The sequence below is a fragment of the Lacerta agilis genome, chromosome 3 (genome assembly GCF_009819535.1).
Source record: "Lacerta agilis isolate rLacAgi1 chromosome 3, rLacAgi1.pri, whole genome shotgun sequence".
NCBI lineage: Eukaryota > Metazoa > Chordata > Lepidosauria > Squamata > Lacertidae > Lacerta > Lacerta agilis.
Window position 1 is genome coordinate 107,841,355 of NC_046314.1, and position 25,164 is coordinate 107,866,518.

General features: G+C 42.5%; 2 protein-coding genes across 6 annotated transcripts in view; both read right to left on the bottom strand.

Moving 5' to 3' along the window:
- Positions 1 to 6,837, bottom strand: part of PPP4R3B (protein phosphatase 4 regulatory subunit 3B) — a 30,046-nt gene extending 23,209 nt beyond the window's left edge. Inside the window, exons 1-3 of one of the 4 annotated variants that reach the window (XM_033145111.1) lie at positions 6,358 to 6,834; positions 4,447 to 4,502; positions 625 to 723 (exon numbers count right to left, since the gene is read on the bottom strand). In XM_033145111.1, coding sequence (XP_033001002.1) covers positions 625 to 723; positions 4,447 to 4,502; positions 6,358 to 6,499 — 297 coding nt within the window. In that variant the 5' untranslated portion in view covers positions 6,500 to 6,834. Of the gene's footprint in view, positions 1 to 624; positions 724 to 4,446; positions 4,503 to 6,357 lie in introns of all 4 variants that reach the window. The other 3 variants (XM_033145109.1, XM_033145110.1, XM_033145113.1) reach the window with 3 other exon arrangements.
- A 5,994-nt stretch (positions 6,838 to 12,831) lies between these two features.
- Positions 12,832 to 25,164, bottom strand: part of PNPT1 (polyribonucleotide nucleotidyltransferase 1) — a 40,436-nt gene continuing 28,103 nt past the window's right edge. For both annotated transcript variants that reach the window (XM_033145114.1, XM_033145115.1), the window contains exons 22-28: positions 20,264 to 20,347; positions 18,408 to 18,491; positions 16,840 to 16,946; positions 16,470 to 16,525; positions 15,377 to 15,455; positions 14,741 to 14,788; positions 12,832 to 13,152 (exon numbers count right to left, since the gene is read on the bottom strand). In XM_033145114.1, the coding sequence (XP_033001005.1) occupies positions 12,997 to 13,152; positions 14,741 to 14,788; positions 15,377 to 15,455; positions 16,470 to 16,525; positions 16,840 to 16,946; positions 18,408 to 18,491; positions 20,264 to 20,347 (614 nt within the window). In that variant the 3' untranslated portion in view covers positions 12,832 to 12,996. The remainder of the gene's footprint in view (positions 13,153 to 14,740; positions 14,789 to 15,376; positions 15,456 to 16,469; positions 16,526 to 16,839; positions 16,947 to 18,407; positions 18,492 to 20,263; positions 20,348 to 25,164) is intronic.

Consider the following 25,164-nt stretch of genomic DNA (forward strand, 5'->3'; position numbering starts at 1 on the left):
TTCTGAACGTGACTCATAGGCGAAGCATCAACAGTTCTATTCACATCCCAACCCTGTAGATGTCATACAGGAGAGTCACATGCAGTCTATGGTGGCTGTAATTCCAGGCACAGGAGTACTCTGCTAGGAGACAAGGCAGCCCAAGTAGTTGGTTTAAAGCTCAGTCCTAGGAATTGGATGAAGCTTACACATTATATTCCTTTACAGGTGCATACAAAGCATTTTACAGAACATATAGGCACATAGCAGCATGTTTTCAGTTACATGTTATTTCATACACATGTACATGTCATGGAATGACTGTTTCTCCAAAGCATGAACTTGTAGCACTGCAGGCACATTTGCTGCCATGTGACGTGCCAAGGAAGCCTAAAATATTACTATAAAAAGGGGCAATTGAAAAACACCCATGAAATGAGCAAGCATGTGAAACTGTAAAATAAGCCTGTGCCGTGATGCCATGAAGTTCTAACACTGTACCATGAAATTCTACTGTGTTACATGTAAGCAATAATAAAAGTCTAAATAAACTGGGCCAGCATAACATTACTTCAATTTTCAAAGTGGGATTTGTAAATATGATTGGAATGAAAATGTGGTAAGTTTTAAAAAGATTAACCTTACCTGGCAAATTTTTTCCCAGATTTCATCACAGCCAGCTTTTTCTTGAAAACTCAGGGCTAAATCATAATTCTCTGCTTCTGACCAAACAATCAAAGTATCCTATTTCAAAACAAAAGACCATACTGATTATTTGATTCCATACAAGTACAACAGTGGCATACAATTAGGTTGATATATCCAACAAAACAACTTGGTGAAACAGGATACGGGTTGGGGTTTTTTTTATTTAAAAAAATGCTACCTTTTTAGAACTGCTCTTTATATGCCCTTTCACAATTTCCTATCCCAGCTTTTAATCAGAAATATTAACTCTCCAGTTTAAAGAAACAATAATATTTACAACTGATTATATCATACAGGTGACATTATTTTTACAATATAATTTACCGTATAAATCGCCAATGATCTACAATGAATGCAGTTGAATACTCTTTGGTTATGCATGTCTGGATAAAAGGCCAAGAGGCTAGCTATGTATTTAAGAACATCTATGATTCAATCCCTAGCATCACCAGATACAGCTGAGACACTCCCTGCCTGAAACCCTGGAAAGCCACTGCCAATCATTGTAGACAATACCAAGCTAGACAGACCAATGGCCTGACTCAATGAGGCAGCTTTCTATGTTCCTATCAAAGGCATGCACAGAACCTAATAAAATTCACCCAGGAAGTATAATGATTTATCTTAATTGTCACAATAATATATTCTTATTCTTTTAGAAAGAGAACAGCAAGAGGTAGGGAACTACAATTTCCTGAAAAAAAATTCTCTGACATTATGAGTATCCGTGATGATCCAGATAGAATTTTGCATTTCTTTATTTATAGAAAATTATATTATACTGTGAAGCCTTCAGCATTAAGACATGACACACAACACTAGCAATGAATATCTAGTTGATCAGAGAAAATGGGAAATCACCTCACCTCTCTTGATTTTGCTCTCTCAGAGATACAAGTTCTCAAGCAGGCAGAGACCACTGTTTATCATGTTCATGAGGATACAACAGGAGTTGAAAAGCTTGCATGATATACCACTTAACTAGTTCCCGAGACACAACTCTTATTTTCAACACATACAGCTGACGTATTTAGGATCAGAAAGCCGTACTGTAAAGGGACAGAATCTTAAAACCACCCTCTCACTGAAGCAGATAGATTTCTATTTTTACGGAGAGACCTGCAAGTTAATTATTATCTTGCCATCTTTTGTTCACAGGATCAGGATAGGTCAGGAAAACTATGAAGAAAAACCCCTTTCCTAAAAAACATTTAAAAATTAGTGGAAACTGTTTAACTTTTATAACTTTTAAAGTGTACAAAAACATGCCTAGCATACATTAAAAGACTACTATTAAATAATATTAAAGAAATGAGTACCAACTTTGAACCACATTATTGAGAATGAAGTCTGTCCACTTGTACAAATAAAAATCATTTGTACAATGGGACTTCTTGTTTTAATTCTCTCTCCTCCAGCCCCCCACAAGCCCCCAAAATCTGCTGTGGAGGGTCCCCCAACCAATGTAATTTCATCAAAACAAAAGACAAATGAAACTTCAGTTAATACTGTTGCTTTTATTATTTCAGGCATTTTTGAAATGCAAACCCACGGCCAATATTAAAGTAATTTCTGTTAATGCTTGAACTAGCAACCCAGCTATGCTTCTATGAAGACGTTTATATAATCATCTATGATGATGCATCAAATCCCATCTTTGGGATTTTGGACCCTTTCCCAAAATACATAAAACAATGAAAATACCAACAATACTTCCCAAATACTTCTTTTGGTGGGGTGGGTATTAAATTTGCTTCCTGTCTCCTGCATCAGACCTGTTTCTACTAGTTAAAAACCTTCGGAGGAAACTTGGATACAACACTAATAATGCAACTGCATTGCATAAAACAGCCTCATATATGCTGCCATAAGAGCCAGGACAGAGTGAAAAAGGAGAGGCTCTTTACTACAGTAAAAATAAACTGTATGTTTACTACTAAATTCTTCTTGTTCTCGGAACTAAAATGTACACAAGAGTTTCTATATATACGTAGAATGATTGAAAAGGATAACAAGTGGCTGGAACCTGTGTATTTTTGAATTTGTGTTCAAGCCTTGCTAAACCTATTTATAGACAAGATTTACTTATTTCAGCCCTGATCCTTCATTCTATTCCATGCAAAACGGTTCCTGTGCCAGCAGAGTTCTAATGAAGTCAAGTGAAATTTTCCAAAGGGACAGAAGCCAGGTCACCTTCTATGGATCCAACTATAAAACTGAAACCTACAATTGTCTTCTGTGACACAAGCCTCACTGCTAGGCGTATAAAATTTTCCCTACACAGTTCCTTTCTAAAATCCTCATATTTCATATCTCAACACTCAGTACTGCACCTCTTGTAGCTTCCTGAAGATCCAAAGTGTTTAATTTTCTGAAATTCTGCACCAGCCAGTTTGAACCTTTCCCCTAACCTTATTTATTGAGGGACAGATCCAGCCATGGTAGCAGTGCCCTAAATGGGATTTGGAACACCTGCCTATCATGTCAGGCCACGTTCTCAAAAATATTTATCACTCATATTCTTTGTAACAGTCTTAAAGAGGAGTCATTGTGAAAGGGTTTTTTTTTGTTTTAACATCTTACTAATAAAAATACATTTATCCATGAACTGTTTGTTCTCTAGAAAGTTACTGATGTAATAAGGCTCTTAGTCACCGTGTAGGTTACTCTGTAAACCAAAGGGAAGTCTACTATGGGATTACTATACACAGGGTTGTACCTCGTGTTGCGTTCGCTGCGGGATGCGAACGGCGCGGGTAATGAACGCACCAAACCCGGAAGTACCAGAACGGGTTACTTCCAGGTTCGGTGGTTGGCCCATGCGCAGACGCATCAAATGATGTCACGCACATGCGCAGAAGCGCTGAATCGTGTCACGCACATGTGCAGATGCGGTGCTCAGGGTGCGGACTGCTCAGGATGTGAATGGGGCTCCGGAACGGATCCCGTTCGCATCTAGAGGTACCACTGTACACACACACACACACACACACACACACACATATACACACACACACCAACAAAAAAACATAGTAAATAATAATAATGGGAATTAGGCATCAGTTTTATGGCTGAGTTGCAGACAATATTTCTTGGTGTCATGAAACATGGGCAGTGAAGCTGGGGGCAAGTATCAAAACTGAGCACTTTTGCCTTCGTCTCATGCGATGGCTTCAGTGCTTAATTCTTGCTTTGCATTAAACCTGAAGTTCCTAATACATCTCAGTTGGAAAACTCTTGTGTAAAGTCAGGTAACTAACCAAAATAATAAGACAGGATGCAATCATAGTTTTATGAAGATGGGGAATATTATCCAAAACTGTTCTATGGCTGTAACTTTAATCAGTAAGCCTTTGCAAGGAATTAAACTCAAAAGAGAAAACATCTCTGGTATATCCCTCCTGCCCAAATTAATATACAGTACTAGACTTAATTTGCAATATGGGGGAAATGGTGCAGTACTTATAACAGACTAAGTACTCCTTAATCATCCCAACACTAGAATAATAATAATAATAATAATAATAATAATAATAATTTATTATTTATACCCCGCCCATCTGGCCGGGTCTCCCCAGCCACTCTTTGAATGGTCAAAGAAACATGTAATCTATCTTTTAAAGTCCCGTCCCCCCAGGTTCCTTCCTTTCTGTCGTAGAATGAACTTGCAATTAAGTAGTGTGCCAACTCTGTGCAAACAACAGATTTCTGTACAATGGCAACACAGTAGATACTTTATAGGAAAAAGCTAGTACATGCCTGCTGTTTTTGATATGCAGTGTTTGGATTTATCTTTGATTCCAACAAAAGCGAACCTGAAAAAAGAAGAATTGCAGTTAGGAACCTATGTGAAGTAAAATGAGCTTTATAGAAATCAGTAATCTATGTTTCAGAGCACCACCCTCCAGTCTAACAGTTTCATACAAGCAATGATGAAAGGCAGCAGAGATAAACACAAAATCAATATACACATCTGCAAGTCCATTCTAATACCTTACACTTGAGAGGCACCTAAAAGCAAATACAACTATGCCATATAAATTAACTTACTCATGAAATAATGTATTCTTATCTTATTGAGGTAGCTGACAAATATTCTGTTCAATCTTATTTGAGTACGAGTGATCGCCAAAGAAGAAGATATTCTGTTGTGGTGTATTCATAACACTAAACTCTTTAACCCTAAACTTTGTATTATGTGTGTGTCTAAGCAGTCATGTATCATGGCAACCGCTCGAGTAATCTTTTCCAGCCCTCACAAGGTTTATTTAGCACATTAACACCTGTTAGTTACCAAACGTTGCCAATACATTTTCTAAAAACAGCTTTCCTGATCTTTAAAGAAAAAGAACCTATTACAACAAGAGCTTAAACCTTTGCTACAAATATATTGCAACAAGGAAACTTTTTTTTTAAACAAGCCTTCACACCAAAACATTTTCCCCCCAATGAGAGGCTTATAAAGATTTCATCATAAGTGGCAATGTTAAGGCAGTGCTTTGGATACTTATAACCCAGTTCTCAATACAGTTCGAAATAAACATGAGCTTTGCTAAAAGTTGAAGCATTAGCACAAAAAACTTCTGAGACTATATTCCAAATTATTTAGACATCTGTCAGAGTAATGGGCATGGTAGCCTTGAAGAGGCAGGAATTGAGAGAATAGAGAGGGGTCTCCTTCCCCATCGTAGGCATTAGTTTCTCCTAAGGAAGTGTTTAGGGGTTTTTCCTGTAAAACTGTCAGATGAACAAGGACCTGAAGAAGACTGTTCAACGTAATAAATTTCGTTATCAAGTATGAAGGGCCTTTGAATGGGTCCTCTCATTGGGATAAGCTTTTGAGCCAAGCTTTCTAGATGTGCAAGGAATTTCACGTCTGGAAAGGAAGATGGAAGTGGAAAGACTAGTGGTATTTGGAAGAGTAGCTCTGATGTCACAGCAGGCGTGTAAACAGCCATGGGCCTGATCATCTACACTACAGCAAGTAAGAATCAACTGAACGAAGGTGACTAAGTAGGGAAGCTGCCTCACTCCCCCCCCCCAACCTTTCAGCCCCTTTCTTCTTATCACAGAAAACAACTAATGTTTACCTATTTGGGGGGGGGGGGAGAGAAAGAAATGGGATTACTAATGACTTTTGCAACCTTATGGGGAAGGTACTAAAGAGAGTGGGGAGGGGGGAGAAAAGAAGAGAACTGTGATCTGTAAAGGAGGGCAAGCTACAAGAGACAAGAACTGAGGGAAGAGAGTGGCTAGAATCACAGAACTGTAGAGTTGGCAAAGGGACCCCAAGGGTCATCTAGCCCAACCTGTATGCAATTATTGCAACTATTGATATTGTTGCAGGGAGGTAATCAACAGCGCCTGTATGCCTTTATTTTTCCCCCTTAATATTTTATGGGGTGGGGAAGAGAGAGAACAGAAACACGAATAACTTGCTCCTTAGACTTCAAGTAAGAGGGAAGGAGGATTGTGTTGTGAGAGACAAGAGGCGTTCAGAGGCACCCTTTGGGGGAGTCTTCTGCCCCCTAAGCTATCAGCCTTAGGACGAAGTGAAGGGGGCCCTCTCGGGGCCTCAGGACCACCTCGCCGCCTTCCCCCTCCTGCCGCTCTCCATTGTCCCAGGCAGCCCAGCCTCCGCCTCGCCCCATTATCCCTGCCCCTCCTCACCGTCCGACTCGGCCCGCACGAGCAGCGACATCCCCTTGAGCCGCTCCACGTAAGTGGACGAGACGTGCCCAGTGCCCCTGTCGTCCCATTGCCGCTCTTCGTTGAGCGTGTAGACCTTCACCCGCCGCCGGGTGTCCGACATGGTGCGCGGCCCGGCCCGGCCGGACTGCGAGGGACTGAGGAAGGGGCGGCAGAGGGAAGGGGGGGAAAGGAGAAGGAAGAGGGCGCCGCCGCCGCTCAGGAGCCCTTTAACTCGCCGCTTCTCATGGCGCCCGGGCCTGCCGCCTCTGCCTCCGCCTCCTCTTCCGAGTTCCCCCCCACTCAGCGTCACCAGGCGAGCAGCAGCAGCAGCGACTACCACCGCGGCGCGGCAGCCATCTTGTAATCCGACTCCTGTCCCGTCCCTGCCTTTCTCTTCCTCTCAGAGCCGGGGAGGGAGGGGGGAGGAGCGGGGCGGAAGGCCTGCACGGGCTCCACTAGCAGGGGCTACGGCGGCCGAGAGGCGAATGAAAGCGAACGCGAGCGGGCGGGCGCCTTCGAGTTCGCGTAGTTTGGAAGGGAAGGGCTGCTGAGGAGGAGGAGCTGATGTGTGGGGTGGTGGGGGGCGGGAGGAGAGGAGGTTGCGCCTGCGCAGTTGCGCCTGCTCCTGCTGAGCGCGGGAAGGCGGCGTTCCTTCGCCTCTCTCGACCTCTCTGACAGTTGACGGCACATAGACTCATGAGGAAAAAAACGTGCAGAGAGACGCATGTGGCGAGAATCTGAGGCCCGAGCAGATTAAAAAAAAAAAAAGTGCCACAGCCCTTCCCAGGAATTATAATTAAATAAGTAACACACGCACCAATATTTTGAATACGGGAACAAACAATCTGAAGAAGTGTGCATGCACAGGAAATCTTATACCCAGAACAAACTTAGTTGGTCTCTATGGTGCTACTGGACGATTTTTAATTTTTTTTAATATTTCGACTGTGTCAGACCAACACTGCTACCTACCTGAAACAATCAGTTAAGGTTCCCCACACACAACCACCATGCCAACTACATCCAGGTGTTTCTTATCTTGTGTTTTTATGAGCCACCCTGAGATCTGCAGATGAAGGGCGGCATACAAATTTAACAAAGATAAATAATAATAAAATATTGCATTGATTTCATAGCTGCCACTTTGAAAAGCAGTCATGCCACGGGTTGTTCCTGTGTTCTAGGCCTACGCATGTTCTTTCTTTGTTGCAAATGAGACAAAAGTGGGCTGCGATTCGTAAAAGCGTTGAAGGTTCTTGCACCTGCCTTCATTTTTGTACCTTTTCCCGTACTATTTTCCCATTTAAATGTTATTTGAAATGTATTAAAGGAGGGAGGCAGGCATGGGCGGGTATCACCTCTGTTGTGTATTGATTCAATGGTTTTTATATCTGTATTACTATTGTCTGTATTCGCATTAGGGTAAAGTAACTGCCTTTCTGTTCCAGAAAGAACAGCTACTATTGGGTCATTTAAGCTGCTGTATTTGGATCCTCAGTCTTATTGGTTTCCATCAAAAGGCAGCGTTGTGATTGCTTGAAATTGTTCCCTCCAAAATGTATCCCTTTCGAGCAAGTTTATTTGTGGCTACACAAATAAATAATATTCATATATCCGTGATAAATATATCCCTATAAATGTAGCCTCCTCAGTCAGTCTTGTTGCCTGAGTAAAAATGGTTACATGAAGAAACTGCCTCCTGCTTACTATGTCAGAGAGCTGAAATCACTTCCCAAAATCACTAACCCCACGCTATGACAGCCTCTGAGGTGAAAGCACTTCCCTCAGTTATCACGGATATATGAATATTATTTATTTGTGTAGCCAAAGCCGATAACAACAGCAAATACATTAAATAGAACAAAATACATCACAAGGTAATTTTTAAAAAAATTAAAACCAGGCATTCTGTCAGAGGAGTTTGCTCCCCTGAATACTGGTAATTTAACTTACAATCCCCCACAAACTTTTCTCCTCAAAATTGCTGCTCCGAAGGCCAAAACAAGCCACTTTTTCAGAGGTGTAGGGGACGCTGTCCCCTAATAAAAAGTTAAATCAGATGCTCAATCAATCTATCAACTGGGATATTTAAATCTTTGAACAAGGCTGTTCTTAAATCCTCCTAAATTTGGAAAACCAGTAAGTAGTGGGTAAGGCTTCAGGCCCATTGCCTCCACATATGGACAAACACTCGCTTCACCTGTGTGTGTGTGTGTGTGTGTGTGTGTGTGTACACACACACATACACACACACCTTCCTTAAACTCAACAACGTTGGAAAAGAGAGTAGCTGGCTTCGCAACTGTATCAATTGAACATGCCCAAGCACCAGCACTTTTGACCAGAAGGAATTGGTGACAAAATTTGCAAAGGAAAAGGCACGCAAAGCGAGACTTACATTTTAACATCACAATCCACAAGGTTGTGCGCCGAAACATTCTCTTTTGCATTTGAGGAAGGTAATCAAAGGTTGCTGCATTACTACTTATTGCAATTTAAGTTAAATTCAGCGGTTTCAAGTTTTGAGCTTTTATTTTCCCTACAAGACACCCGCTTTTGAAATTCGAAGTTAGCGGTCAGGCTTGGGGGTTGCAAGTCGCTAGCCTTGCCTAGGGCACCGGCACTAGTTCCAGAGAAACTATGGCATAGTGGGGACACACACACACACACACACACAGGTATACAAGCTGAAGCCTCTCCAATATGTTTTTATGTTTTGCACACCAAGTGGTGGCCTAGTTCTCTTCTGTGGTTGGAGCAGTCTTGACCGCAACAGAACACTTATTTCCCCCCCAAACTCTGTAAGTTAAAAATTACTGAGTTGGCTAGAGACTCAAGAGTCATAACAATATTTCCAAATCAACTGACAATAAATTCACCAAAATCAGTCCCACTTTCTCCCATTGAAACTACAATTACTACTGAACTTCAAACAAAGCATTAAGAGTTGCGGGAACTGTATAGCAATAAAAGGATACAAAAAATAATAATCAAAGGAATGATGGAATAAAGACAAGGTAATTGAGGTCTATGTCATGTTTTTATGTGTTTTTCTATTTAGATTAATCATTTTTCATAATTTAATGAAGAGGTGGATAGGGAAGTCAAAGAATGAGGTTATCCAACAATTTAGCCTTGCTGATGTGAATGGATGGCTAAAAAGTATGAATATCTCTCTCTTAATTAGTCATTGTTATAAAAAGATATTTTGTTAAGAATGAGTATGGAAGATATGAATGTATTTCTGTAAGTGGTTTGTATATGTATTGTTTTGTATATGTATTGTATGTGTACGTGTTTGTATTTTCGTAATAAAAAAAAAAGAATTGTGGGAACTCTAACCCAGTCCTCAGAAAATCTGTTTTACAGCAGCCTCAAACTGTGAAGTTACAGACCACTGAGAACACTGTAAATAAGAAAACACTACTTGGATAGCAGTATTGGAGTTCTGGAACGATTAATGCACAAAATGATGTCACCTTCATTAAAGGATAGTCCATAACTCTCCGTACTATGCTGGGTGTTAGACTAATTATATACTAAACAATTCAGAAGTTAATTCCATCTCAGCACCTTTATTGTTCCCCAAGGTGCTTGCAACTAAGTTCCAGGACGAAGGACGTGTCTCAATGGTTAAAACTGGAGCAGCTAATGGTTATGCAGAGACCAACAAACCAGTCACTGTTGTTTAGACTCGGGGCTTGTTGTGACACATATTTGCATATCTAATTATGCAAATAAAATGCGAGATCACCTTAACCTTAGGCTTCAAGAACAAGCTGCAACAGGGAGAGGTCCTACTCACTTATGAAAGACACACTCACTGGGGCAAGCCTCTGACTGCTGAGAATACCCTCTGCATGACCTTGCCAGCTAAACTTAATGCACAGGCGCAACAACTAAGAGGTGCTTCTCAGGGCAGCCAAGGGTTTATAGCGCTAGGGAATTATAGTCCTGATGGCACAATAAACTCGCACAGGCTGCACTCTGAGTAAGTCCCACAGAACACAGCGGGATTGACTTCCTAGTGTAGACACAAACACACAAGGGGGGGGGATAACAGCCCTGAACAAACAGCAGAAAAGCAATATTGCATCCATATTTGTTTTATTCATCATTAAACCTATTTTTAGTCCCTTCTCCATCGCAAGATCTCAGGTTTGGTCACAATACCATTACAAAGCAATCTCATCAGGAGGCCTGTTCCGTGTGACATAGGAATGGCACCATTTAGTTTGATGGCACCTACCCTTTGGGACGCCCTCCTATCACACACCTTTGCTCCAGGCCCCACTGCTGCCATAAGGGAATTGCTGTTGTGCTCATGTCCTGCTTGCAGGCTTCCCCTAGGCTCCTGAGTACAGGATTTGATGAGGCTTTGGTCTGATCAAGCCGGGCTCTCCTTACAGTCAACACTGGGCTAAATGAAGAGGCTAAATAGACTTCTCTGGCAGCAGCAAACAAAAGTTGCTTCACAGTGATTGCCTCCGGAATTTGCTCTCAGTCTGTGCCTGGATGTATTTGATAGGAAAAAATGTCCACCTTTGGTCCCCACCCTGCATTCAGCTCTCACTTGTGGCTCCTAGAAGCAGCCAGCATGTGACAGCGGCCACACCCTGGGAATGCCTTTTGACTAGCTGGCTAAACCAGGGGAGAATAGTTGATGTGTCTCAAAACCTCAGTGAGTTAGGGACCCACTGCATGTGAAAACATGCTCTTGTGGATTGAGTGGATGAGACCCAAGAGTGGGTCCAATGGTCAAGAAGGCAGTTTCTGCATGCTTGCCATAGTGGGGATTGAGGGGCAGATAGGGCTCATCAACCGGGGAAGGCAGCCCACCTAGCAGAAGGAAAACTCAGATCCTAAACCTTGCAGGGTATCTTCAGGAGAAAAAAAGGCAGAGGAGTAAACCCTACACAAATCCGGAGTGGAGATCCTAAACAGTTGGAAGGCGCCTTGTACACTTCCTTCCAGCAACTCCTGCAGCCAAGCTGGTGCCAAATTTATTGCTCTGCTTTCCTTTGGGCTATATAGGCTGAGAGCGGGGTCTTGTCATCTGGGCAGTCTCACAGCCCAGGGAGGTCACAGCACTGCTGTTAATGCAACAGCTTTACTTCACCCCCCGAGGCACACTCCATTGTCTCTCAAGGCAGACGGATGCCGACAGCTGCACTCTCAGTATGGTTTTAACACTGGAGAGCACCCAATATTTCTTCTAGCTGTTGGTTCATTTTGACATTTGGGTTATCGCTTCTCCTGAGAAGTGCAGCTCCCAATATGCAACAATAATTTCAAAATACAACACACTTGGGAGCTTAGCATTTTATGAAAATAACAGTTAAATCCATACACCTTGCAAGGTTCCTTTCTGGTTAGAGACAGTTTCATATTGCTCATCCTGTGTTGTTCTTCACACTTACATCTCCCCCCCCCCTCCCAGGAAGGTAGATTGTCACATTTAACAATGTGCATCCCTGTACGCACAATTATTGTGTCTTTTTTAGTCTGAGGCCAACAGAAGAAGTGTTCTGCCTACTTTCCCCCTTGTGCTATTGTACACAACGGCAGGCTCACCGTTTCTAATATAACACCACAAGAGATTTACAGCAATGCTTCCAGAGCTTCAATAAATTTATCAGATTTCTATGATTGGATTTGCATTTTAAGACACCCATTTCAGTTTTCATCTTGTTTTTCCTGAGCAGACGTTGGCAGCCCACGGGCCATCCTCTCTCCACTCTTTACACACCCCAAAGGTTGTTCCTAACCACCTGTATCTTTCAACTGGTAGCTTGAGGACCTGATTCCAGTGTGAAATATATGAATGTTACACATTCAGTATGACCAAAAGACAAAAAAGCAACACTGTCTTTGATGACCTCTCCTGAAAATGTCTTTAAAAAAATGTTCATAATGGGAACAGCCTGCCATTCTTCAAAGTCACACTTTTTTTTGCCAGATTGCTCTTGTTCAGTTATAAATCCGCATTTGCTAAAATGTTCAGCTGCAAAGTTGTGTTGCACAGTTTGCTCCATTTTATAGCAGTCAGTCCCATTGTCACTAGTTTCTAATGGGAAAGATGCACATAAAATTGGACTAAAAGGGTTTCAAAGCAAAGCCTACTGCAGAATTAAATAGATCACGGAGGTCATTTTCTGTTATGCGAGAGAATGAGCTGTTTGGATTTTTTAAAGGCATTCTTGCAAGCCGAACAATATACAGAAGACAGCTGAGTGTGCGCACACACATGTGTATCTTCAACACACCTCTTGAGCAAAAAAGGTGTTAAGTAGTAGGCAGTTTTCTTTTCTTATTGTCTGGAAACTGTTAGTCCAGCTACCTGGAAGTGTTGTTTCAAGTTTTACATAATTTATGGAGGTGTTGCTATGGGCAAGTTTTTCAAAAGGAAAAAAATCTACGAGGGGAAAAGAAAAAGAATCAAACAACAGAAAATGAACTGATATCCACTGATCTTTATACAAAATTTAAAATATTTCTCTGTGTGGTATACAAACCTGCATGATAAGAACCTGTCATTTCACAACAATTTAGTCTCTTGTCAGAGGGTCACAGCATTGATAAGTCCAGAAAGATTTCTACACTTCCGAATAAAAGTTGCTACGATGTTGAACTAGCAGGCTCTGGAATGGCACCTGCCACGACTATATTGCTTTTGTCACTGAGTGTTTTAACAACTGATGTAGCTGGAGACTGAAGCACTTTCCTCGAAAGCCTCATTCTGCCGTCAGTAGGATCACGCCCAAAATATTTCACCTGTTCATTGGGAAGAAATGGGATTGATAGTCTGTAAAGGGTTTTGACACTTCAGTGTAAAAGTTAAAACACCTTAAAAATAGGATTTAAAAAACCCAATTAACTATTTACTTTTGCAATATAGGCAGGCAGTATTAATAATAACCCATAAGAGGTACTCAAGTGCTTTTAGAAATAGGACATCTTTGGTATGACTGCAAGCCTCAGTAGTGAAAAGGCTTCCCTTTCTTTTTCTACCACTAACATTTGAGGATTTCCTGCTGCCGCACTAAGCAGTTTCAGAAAACAAGGAATACCTTGTGCATGAAGACTTTTGTGAGTGTACCATCGCAAGTGAATGAAGGCCTTGTGGCCTGGTCCCATTTTTGTTAATTTCTGTTTTGGATCATGGAGAGTGTTGACTTTGGCCTCATTCACCATGACCTTTGAACCACATTACAACCTTTGGTTTGTGCGGAAAGAGCCTGGGTTCAGACTACACATTAAGCCAAACCATGGTTTACAGCAAAACAACCAGGAGGAGCCAAGCAGCTAGAGTCTCCAATCCAAGAGCCTACAAATTTGCTCATTCGCACTGAGCCACACTTTGGTTTAGCATGATGTCCAAACCGAGCCTTTGCGATGCATGTACATGGACCTGTGGGATTGTATGAGACAAGAATATATACCTATCAACCCCCTTTTTCACCCTTTTCTCATAGTCCTGATTTCAAGTGGGGCTTCACCTAACAGGATGTTCCTACATACAAACACACTGAGCACAGACAACAGTTCTAGCTTAGGGAGTTGGACCAGATGATCCTCATGGTCCCTTCCAACTCTACAATTCTTTGATTCTCCCCCAATAGACCAGTTTTTTATGTGCGGAGGATCATTTAATAAGGAGAAGGCCCTCTCGCAGTTGGAAACGGTGCATCTCAGAAACAGGCCTTCCACCTCAGGCAGACCCTGTCCCAAGTGGAAATGCAGAAGGACAGCCCTACTGTCAAGCCAGAGGGGTATGAAAAATGAGAAGAGAAAACTCGCCACAGGATTCCCCCAATATTGAGTCAGTTTACTAGCCAGCTACTATTTATAGTCACCAGTGCCCCACTTCCCTCCTCTGAATCCTCTGGCAAGCACAGAAGAGTTAGGAGAAAGGAAGGGAGGGGTCTTCTCTAATTTGCACTAATGTATGGAGAAAAAGAACATTTGTCCCACTTCTGCGAAGAGATCCCTGCTGTTTTCTCACCTTATCTGAAGCACAGTGTGAATGAGAGCTCTGGGGAGGGGAATCTGTGCTTCAGTGCTTTACATTCCAGCGAGACGGAAGATTTTACCCCTGGCAAGAGGATTTGTGGACACCTGAACAGGCACACACTCTCATCCCAAACAATCCCACTTTGCCCCCACACGTGCATCATAAGGACAGTACATGAACAGCAGAAATCATATAGCATAGCAGCGATCTATTACGTAACCTAATGAAATGCTAGCTGCGCAAAAGGAACAGTTTATGGATGGTGTCCATTGAGTTTACATACACATTAACATTCTTAGACAACTGAAAAACACCTAGAGGATGTTCATATATTGGTTTAAAGTTTACCTGGATTTCTTGGCCAACTTCTAATCCAAGAGCACTAGGATGTTTAATCTAGAACAGAGGGTCAATATCATTATTTTTATCCAATTATTTGCCGGAAAATCCTACTCTCCTGGGGCATGAATTATTATTCTTTTACATTTCCATCTTCCATTTGCTTGGTGTTAACATGTAACTGCAAAATTTTCTAAGTGGCTACCATGGTCAGAACGACCCATTCATGTGACAGTAATAGCACATATCAATGGGGCCAAACCTTAAAGATAATGGGTGAGATGGAACACAGCACATGCAGGTGTCCCCTCACACAACTGGGCTTCTCCATCATCTCCTCCCCTCTGCAGTCCCTCATGCACTCTAAAGGACCATTTGGAGCAGAGGGTGTGTGGGGTGGTGGTGGAAAGAAAAGAAACGAAATGTTCCACAGTATCAGCAGGTGGTCATCGCTGGATATTGGCTGTACACTTACTAGTTAGGTTGCTCCTGCCTCAAATGACTCTTCTGATAAGCATGGCCAAAAGGCAGACTTCTTGACCTATTAGCACAGCTTCCTGAGCACCACATCTCCACAGTAATGACACAAGAAACAGCAAAAGCACCAAAGCACAACTCAGCCACTACTGAAGGAAAAATAAATACCTTTCTTTGATCCAGCTGAGAGTTGTGAAGTAGAACGGGAGTCATGTTGGGGTACAATTTTACCATCACCCCAATATCTCTGCATTAAAAAAAGAAGAAGAGTAGAACTTGCTTTATGTCAACAGAATATGATGAGAGGGCTTGCGTTGCGTAATATATCCTTACTTAGATGAAGCTAAACCTGTTCCACACATTCCTCTATTCTTGGCAGGATAAAAGAACCACCTTATTTTTTTCAGGCTTTTCCCCCTTTATTTTCTAACCTTTTCTGAAGTGCACAAAAAATGTTTTGCAGTGCTTATCTCAATAGAGTTTTGTGGACATCTTGATCTCCATTCTAATGCAGTAAGGCTGGTGAGAACATTGGCGGGGGGTCAGCATTAAATCACATTTAAGGGTCTGGGAGGGAGTTGTGGAACGATGCGCTCCTTCATGTCTGTTGCACACAAATGCCTTTATATGAGGGCAATGGCAGTTGTGCAATTCCAGATTCACTTCCTAAAAATATAATTAAACGGCTGGATAGGGTGCAGAATCAGGTCAGTTATGAGATGTGGGAGATATCAGACTAAGCAGAAGCTGCATCGAGACATTTACAAATCACTGCACTTGTATTTAACTTTAAAATGACCTATTTTTAAACATACCCTATTTTTCCATGTATAAGACTAGGTCTTTTTTTACCAAAAAATTAGGTTTAAAATTAGGGCTCGTCTTATACACAGGTAGTGCTGAGAAGGTGTTTTCTTAATTTGGAGTCCCCCAAAACAGGGGGTGCCTTATACACGGAAAAATATGGCAAACCTTCAAATGAAGCAAAAATATTAGTATTCACCACCATTTTCAGATTTGTGTTCATGATGTTTGTAGGCATATATAAAAAATACATTATATACCCAAGCTAAGCAACGGAATAGTTGCTTATATAAAAAAAAAACACGCTCAAGGTAATGTACATTGTTCTCCTTCCTCCATGTTCAATCCTCATAACAACCCTGTGAGGTAGGCTGGATTAAGAGGCAATGACTAGCCCAATATCACCCAGTGAGCTTAGTGGATCATTAGTCATTATAACCTGATTAGTTTCTCTTACCTGAGTTCTGTTATTGTGGCTGTATAAATAGCTCCGAATTCCAACTGATAGTCCTGCTACAAGAAAGAAACCAGAAAGAGATGAATGACTAGTTCTGTAAAACCAAGGAGTCTGGAATTTAAAGGACGTGTGTGTGATTTGGCAGAGGACTGGCTGCTCGATGAAAAATGCCAATTTCACAATGGGCACCAACAAGCCCTTTCTAATGGCTCTGTGGATTGTGGCCATCATATCTTAGTTATATGTTTTAGCACACCCTATCTAATATGCTTAAGGCAGCAGGAAAAGCAGCCGTACCTATATTAAGAGACGGATCTTGATACATGAACAATATGCACAATATATCAAAGTCCTTAAAATATGCACTTACATCATCTTTGCAGATTGCAGTAATAAATTCTCGTGCTTCATGCATAGCGGATGGTGTTGGAGCAAATACAGAAAAGGTCTCTTCGTCTATTTGGCTAACGGTTACCCCTGCAGGATAAAAATGTGGATAAAATCAACACTGCCGGGGGAAAAAAAAGATTGGGTGGTTTTGTACAGGAATTGTTAAGTGACTCAACACACTGGTGCTAACAGATGTGGAGGAATCAAGGGGCGAAATCGTAACGACCAAATCGTCAATGTAGAATCAAGAGGCAGGAGCAGACAGATTTCAGACATGCTGGATCTACTCTGCAGATTCCTAAGACAAGTGAGCAGATTCTGAGCCTAGGAATTTGTTCTCCATTCCACAACGGAGGTGAACTCACAGTCCTTACGGCACTCTTGCTCACTGCCTCTCACCAGCCTACATGTCAGTGGGAATAGAAAGTAATCTTGCTGCTGCTGGGTGACGGAAATCTCCTTGCTAGCCTACTGCAAAGAGATCTGCCAGTAGGTCTCGATGTACCTCTTTGCTCCTCTCTGCTATGCACGAATTCTCCTCCACGTTGTTCACTGTAATGAAGGATGCCAATGCCATCCAGGTCTCCCACAGAAAATTGAAGCCAACTAGCGTAAGGAAACTCTGGAAGGTATTGGCCGTTGTTAAGGTTGACGCCAGGAAGTGCAAAGTAGGGAAAGTTTTCATGAGACAGGGAAAGAGTCTACAGCATGGGTAGGCAAACTAAGGCCCGGGGGCTGGATCTGGCCCAATCACCTTCTAAATCCAGCGGAATCAGCATGTTTTTACATGAGTAGAATGTGTCCTTTTATTCAAAATGCATCTCTGGGTTATTTGTGGGGCATAGGAATTTGTTCTTCTTTTTTTCTCTCCAAAATATAGTCCGGCCCCCCACAAGGTCTGAGGGACAGTGGACCGCCCCCCTGCTGAAAATGTTTGCTGACCCCTGGCCTACAGGTATGTTTAGCCTGGAAAGAGGAGACTGAGAGGAGATACAATAGCCACCTTCAAATATCTAAAGGGCTGTCATGTTGAAGATGGAGCAAACTAGTTTTCTCCTACTCCGGAGACTTAAACCAATGGCTTCAAGTTTCGAGAAAGGCGATCCCAATTAAGCAGCAGTACAAATTTTAATATTGGTAAGAGCTTTTAGACAGCGGAACAGACTCCCTTGAGAGGTTGTGGACTCTCCTTCCTTGGGGGATTTAAGCAGAGGTTGGATGGTCAGCTGTCAGGGATGCTTTAGTTGAGATTCCTGCCATCCCAGGGGGGTTGGGTTAGATGACCCTCGTGGTCCCTTCCAACTCTACAATTCTATGATTCTCGTCTACATTCCATTTGCACTAAGAGAAAGCACACGGCCACCAGAAAATAAAAAACTTTATTTGTTATCCCTGCTTTTAGCCTGCATTATCAACTTTGTGAGTACAGCTACAAATGCAAAGCGCCCCTCCCTATAGAGAAAGGCATGTGCTTCATCTTTGGGGGAGGAGGGCAGGATAATTTAATAAATTGGCAAACGTACACATCAAAAAGCAAGGAAGACTCACCAGTTTCAGCTTGAAGTTTTTTTAAATTATAACCACCAGGGCCAACAAATCTTGCCCTTTTTGATAATGGCACCTGAACATTTTCTGAAATGCAAAGATTTTAAGTGAGAAATTTGTTGCAATAATAGGATCAAGGGCTTTCCAAACCCACCCACCACCAATACTTTTTCCCCTGGCTGTGCATAAACATGTTAATATTTTAGAGACTTAAAATATCGTGGCATGGTTCTGGAACTCATTTTCTCCAATGGGAATAAAAGTTCCATCCATGGGACACTCCTACCAGTAGATGAGGGGAGGTGATCACCTCTGATTTCCCATGCAACTCCCTTCTGCCCCACAAAAAAATGGATTTGGAGTGTATATGAGGAATCAGGAAAAGCTACCCTACTTCTTCCTGCCAGCAGCATCCTCTGTTAGATCAAAAGCCATGAATAGAAGGGAATTCAGAACCTAAACTATGTTCTTAAAAACATAACTTTTCAGCTCAAAAGATGCCATCACTTTATGGTAGCCTTGTAAGTTAAAATTCATTAGTTCACAAAAAATTGAGAGGTTTTTTTTGCCATACTAGCAGTCTGAAATAAAGCATAAACAAAATTTACCCTGAATTTACAAATGTTTACTCCCTGCCTGATCACCTGGAGGTGATTCATACTTGCCAGATATAGCCAGCATTATTTAGCTTATTTTGGATGTGGTGCAAAAGCACACAAGGAAGTAGTGCCGTACTCATCAACTATAAAAAAAATCAAGGCAGATTTCCCTCCCCCCCACTAAAAACAATGAAACTTAATCCCAGCAAAAGTTGTTTCAAATGGAATTACACGATTGGAAGTTTTGTCCTGTTTTTGGTGTTCACCTTGGGTGGGGTGGTTATGATAGGGATGAAGCCTTTAATAGTACTGTATCCTGAATAAATTTTCAACGTGCTTATGTGATTTTCGTTATTGAATTTCTACTTTCACTGTAGTTCCTTTCAGGACTTTTGTAGTGGGAAGTGAAATATGCATTTAAGAAACCTCAGGCTATACAGTGGGCGTTCGCAACCCGTGCCGCTTCGTCTGCACACGCGCGTGAAGCAATTCAGCGCTTCTGCGCAAAGCGTGATTTGGCGCTTCTGCACATGAGCGAGCGCTGAAACCCAGAAGTAACCCATTTCGTTACTTCCGGGTTCGGCACGGTGCGCAACCTGAAGCGGCCATAAGCTGAGGTATGACTGTACTGAATTAGGAATTAACTTGAAAGAAAGGTTCTAATCCAGGCTTCCCCAAACTAAGGTCCGCAGGCCGGATACGGCTCGAGGGGCTCAGTTTCCCCGCCCGCCACCCGCTCTTACCAGTGCGGCGTGGCACGGCGCAGTGCAGCTGCCCATTTTGGGGTCGGTGGAGCACCGGAAATAGCTTGTGCATGTGCACACGGCCTTTGCAGACCTGAAAGTGCACCAGAAACGATGCTTGTGCAAGTGTCATTTCTGGCGCACTTTCAGGTCGCGGAGCACTGGAAATAGCTTGTGCATATGCGCACGGCCTCCGCAGACCTGAAAGTGCGTCAGAAATGACGCTTGCGCGCGTGCACACAAGCTACTTCCGGCACTCCGTAACCCGAAAGTGTGCCGGAAATAGCATGCGCGATCGGCGCTGGTGGAACCAGCCTGAGGCTGGCTAAGTCTGGCAAACCCTGTTCTAATCTAAAAAGTAATGAGTGCATAGGCTGACATCTATGGGCTGTATCCTTGACCACCAACCACTGTTCTTAAAAAGCATGGTTTGCACACCTGTGAGAACTTTGGTCCTCCAACTGCACTCCCCACCCCACCTCTCAGAACATGTACAGTTAATTACAAATGCTATTACCTACAAGTGGTCCGTTCTCTTTTCTGCTTGCTCTAGGTTTTGCAATCGTTTTGTTCATAATTTGCAATATTTCTCTCTTTGCCACTAAGGGAGAAAAACACATGCACAAAAAAACCTAGTTTAAATATAGAACACACATGTTAAATGCTTTCATTTTTTAAAACTCTATTTTGCTGCAAGGAAACCTTCCTTTCTTCCCTAATGCTTCTAACATGACTAATCGAGCAAAACTTTTGCGCACAGCAAGGGTTTGAGGCACTTCTGGGGAGCTGCATTGTTTAATAAAAGAGCAGAATTGTTTCCAGTTTTATGCTTCATAAAGGCATTTAAGGGCAGCAAATCTTCTGTCCAGCTCTGTGCATTATTTCCAGCGCGTTTTAAAAAGCCCTACATCTCCCTCCCCCAGGTGAAGCACATTACACTACAGAGCACTTAAATCCCTGTGCAATAATGAATCCTTATTCCATTGGTATAAGCTTTTGCTGGTATTGTGTTGACCGTGTGTGTGTGACTTCTGAAGCTGATTCTTGGAATAAAAAACAACAACACCCAGTGCAATCACAAGTTCATCTAAATAATGGGCCACCGTATGTTACTTAGGTAGAAACCGCCCACCCCCCACCACTTCAAATTTATTTCAATGAACGCCTTGCTTGGAATTGGTCACATGGAACTCTTTCTCTAACACACGGCTTTTTCTGCAAGCAGGCTAGCAGGTGCAAAGAAATCAAAATTGCTTTCCTGAGAAAAATGAGAGCAAGGCAGCTTTCTTCTTCAGAAACAGAAATCACGCTGGGTGGGCAGAGTTCCCTGCCTATAAACAACAGTTTGGGAATAAATATGGCTAAGCTGTAAGCCGAAGAGTATCAAAGCAGATGATGCAGCTGTGAATCCATAAGGTGTTTTCCCCATACCAGCCTTCACCAACCTGGTGCCCTCCAGATGTTTCTGACTATAGCTCCCCAGCCAGCATGAAGCAGATGGGAACTGCAATACAGAACCCCTAGAGGCAACAGGCTATTGAAAGCTGCCCCATATGGAGTTACGTTTGCAACGTTTAGTTATTTCTAATTGGTAAATCAACTATCTAAACCTTTATGCCAGCATTTCTCAAACTTGGATTCCCAGATGTTGTTGGACTACCACTCCCATCAGTCCCGACTGCTACCCCTGCTGACTATGGATGATGGGAGTTGTAGTCCAACGTCTCAGAACCCAAAGTTGAGAAAGGCTGCTTTATATGCTGATTAGTCATGGTGGCTGCAACTTAAAGACATTGTTGGTTATTTTGCTTAATAATAAGAACAACCCCCTTCATGGATCACTGCCTTGTCGTGGCGAAGGGGCTTGAATTACTCAGGGAAGCTATGAGCTATGCCGTGCAGGGCCACCCAAGATGGACAGGTCATAGTGGAGAGTTTGGACCAAATGTGATCCACCTGGAGGAGGAACTGGCAACCCACTCCAGTATCCCTGCCAAGAAAACTCCATGGACAAAGACAACAGGCATATAAAAGATATGACGCTGGAAGATGAGCCCCTCAGGTCGGAAGGCGTCCAACATGCTACTGGGGAAGAGCGGAGGACAAGTACAAGTAGATCCAAAGCTGATGAAGCGGCTGGGCCAAAGCCGAAAGGACACTCAGTTGCGGATATGCCTGGAAGCGAAAGGAAAGTCCAATGCTGTAAAGAAAAGTATTGCATAGGAACCTGGAATGTAAGAACCATGAACCTTGGTAAGCTGGATGTGGTCAAAAATGAGATGGCAAGAATAAACATTGACATCCTAGGCATCAGTGAACTAAAATGGATGGGAATGGGCGAATTCAGTTCAGATGACTATCATATCTACTACTGCGGGCAGGAATCCCGTAAAAGAAATGGAGTGGCCCTCATAGTCAACAAAAGAGTGGCGAAAGCTGTACTGGGATGCAATTTCAAAAATGATAGATTGATCTCGATACGAATCCAAGGCAGTCCTTTTAACATCACAGTAATCCAAGTTTATGCACCAACTTCCAGTGCTGAAGAAACTGAAATTGACCAATTCTATGAAGACTTACAACACCTTATAGAAATGACACCAAAGAAGGATGTTCTTCTCATTATAGGGGATTGGAATGCTAAAGTAGGGAGTCAAGAGATAAAAGGAACAACTGGCAAGTTTGGCCTTGGAGTTCAAAATGAAGCAGGGCAAAGGCTAATAGAGTTCTGTCAGGAGAACAAGCTGGTCATCACAAACACTCTTTTCCAACAACACAAGAGACGACTCTACACATGGACATCACCAGATGGGCGACATCGAAATCAGATTGATTATATTCTCTGCAGCCAAAGATGGAGAAGCTCTATACACTCAGCAAAAACAAGACCTGGAGCTGACTGTGGCTCTGATCATCAGCTTCTTATAGCAAAATTCCAGCTTAAACTGAAGAAAGTAGGAAAAACCACTGGGCCAGTAAGATACAATCTAAATCAAATTCCTTATGAATACACAGTTGAAGTGAAAAACAGGTTTAAGGACTTAGATTTGGTGGATAGAGTGCCTGAAGAACTGTGGATGGATGCTCGTAACATTATACAGGAGGCAGCAACGAAAACCATCCCAATGAAAAAGAAATGCAAGAAAGCAAAGTGGCTGTCCAATGAGGCCTTAAAAATAGCGGGGGAGAGAAGGCAAGCAAAATGCGAGGGAGATAGTGAAAGATACAGGAAATTGAATGCAGATTTCCAAAGAATAGCAAGGAGAGACAAGAGGGCCTTTTTAAACGAGCAATGCAAAGAAATAGAGGAAAATAACAGAATGGGAAAAACCAGAGATCTGTTCAAGAAAATCGGAGATATGAAAGGAACATTTCGTACAAAGATTACCACAATTAAGGACAAAAGTGGAAAGGACCTAACAGAAGCAGAAGACATCAAGAAGAGGTGGCAAGAATACACAGAGGAACTATACCAGAAAGATATAGATGTCTCATACACCCCAGGTAGTGTGGTTGCTGACCTTGAGCCAGACATCCTGGAGAGTGAAGTCAAATGGGCCTTAGAAAGCCTCGCTAACAACAAGGCCAGTGGAAGTGATGATATTCCAGCTGAACTATTTAAAATCCTAAAAGATGATGCTGTTAAGGTGCTACACTCAATATGCCAACAAGTTTGGAAAACTCAGCAGTGGCCAGAGGATTGGAGAAGATCAGTTTACATCCCAATCCCAAAGAAGGGCAGTGCCAAAGAATGCTCTAACTACCGCACAATTGCACTCATTTCACACGCTAGCAAGGTTATGCTTAAAATTCTACAAGGCAGGCTTAAGCAGTACGTGGACCGAGAACTCCCAGAAGTGCAAGCTGGATTTCGAAGGGGCAGAGGAACCAGAGACCAAATTGCAAACATGCGCTGGATTATGGAGAAAGCTAGAGAGTTCCAGAAAAACATCTACTTCTGCTTCATTGACTACGCAAAAGCATTTGACTGTGTCGACCACAGCAAACTATGGAAAGTTCTTAAAGAAATGGGAGTGCCTGATCACCTCATCCGTCTCCTGAGAAATCTGTATGTGGGACAAGAAGCTACAGTTAGAACTGGATATGGAATAACTGATTGGTTCAAAATTGGGAAAGGAGTACGACAAGGCTGTATATTGTCTCCCGGCTTATTTAACTTATATGCAGAATTCATCATGCGAAAGGCTGGGCTGGATGAATCCCAAACCGGAATTAAGATTGCCGGAAAAAATATCAACAACCTCAGATATGCTGATGATACAACCTTGATGGCAGAAAGTGAGGAGGAATTGAAGAACCTTTTAATGAGGGTAAAAGAGGAGAGCGCAAAATATGGTCTGAAGCTCAACATCAAAAAAACTAAGATCATGGCCACTGGTCCCATCACCTCCTGGCAAATAGAAGGGGAAGAAATGGAGGCAGTAAGAGATTTCACTTTCTTGGGTTCCATGATCACTGCAGATGGTGACAGCAGTCACGAAATTAGAAGACGCCTGCTTCTTGGGAGAAAAGCAATGACAAACCTAGACAGCATCTTAAAAAGCAAAGACATCACCTTGCCAACAAAGGTCCGTATAGTTAAAGCTATGGTTTTCCCAGTAGTAATGTACGGAAGTGAGAGCTGGACCATCAAGAAGGCTGATCGCCGAAGAATTGATGCTTTTGAATTATGGTGCTGGAGGAGACTCTTGAGAGTCCCATGGACTGCAAGAAGATCAAACCTATCCATTCTCAAGGAAATCGGCCCTGAGTGCTCACTAGAAGGACAGATCCTGAAGTTGAGGCTCCAGTACTTTGGCCACCTCATGAGAAGAGAAGACTCCCTGGAAAAGACCCTGATGTTGGGAAAGATGGAGGGCACAAGGAGAAGGGGACGACAAAGGATGAGATGGTTGGACAGTATTCTCGAAGCTACTAACATGAGTTTGGCCAAACTGCGGGAGGCAGTGAAGGATAGGCGTGCCTGGCGTGCTCTGGTCCATGGGGTCACGAAGAGTCGGACACGACTGAACGACTGAACAACAACAACAACAACAAGAACAACAACAACAACAACATATTTATACCCCACCCATCTGGCTGGGTTTCTCCAGCCACTCTGGGTGGCTTCCAACAAATTATTAAAAATACAATAAAACATCAGACATTAAAAACTTCCCTAAACAGGGCTGCCTTCAGATGTATTCCTTTAAGAAATGAAAACGAAAACATGAAAAAGAAAATATTAAAGCTGGGCTCGCCTTCTAACAGTCAATGGTAGGTTTTGTTTATTAGATGCAAGTTGACTCTTCATTAGCACACCAAATTGGGGTCTCGAGGCATGCACATTTAAAAAACTGATCAGTCATTTTGCTTAGAACAGGGATAGTTAACATGTGGCCCTCCACATATTGTTGG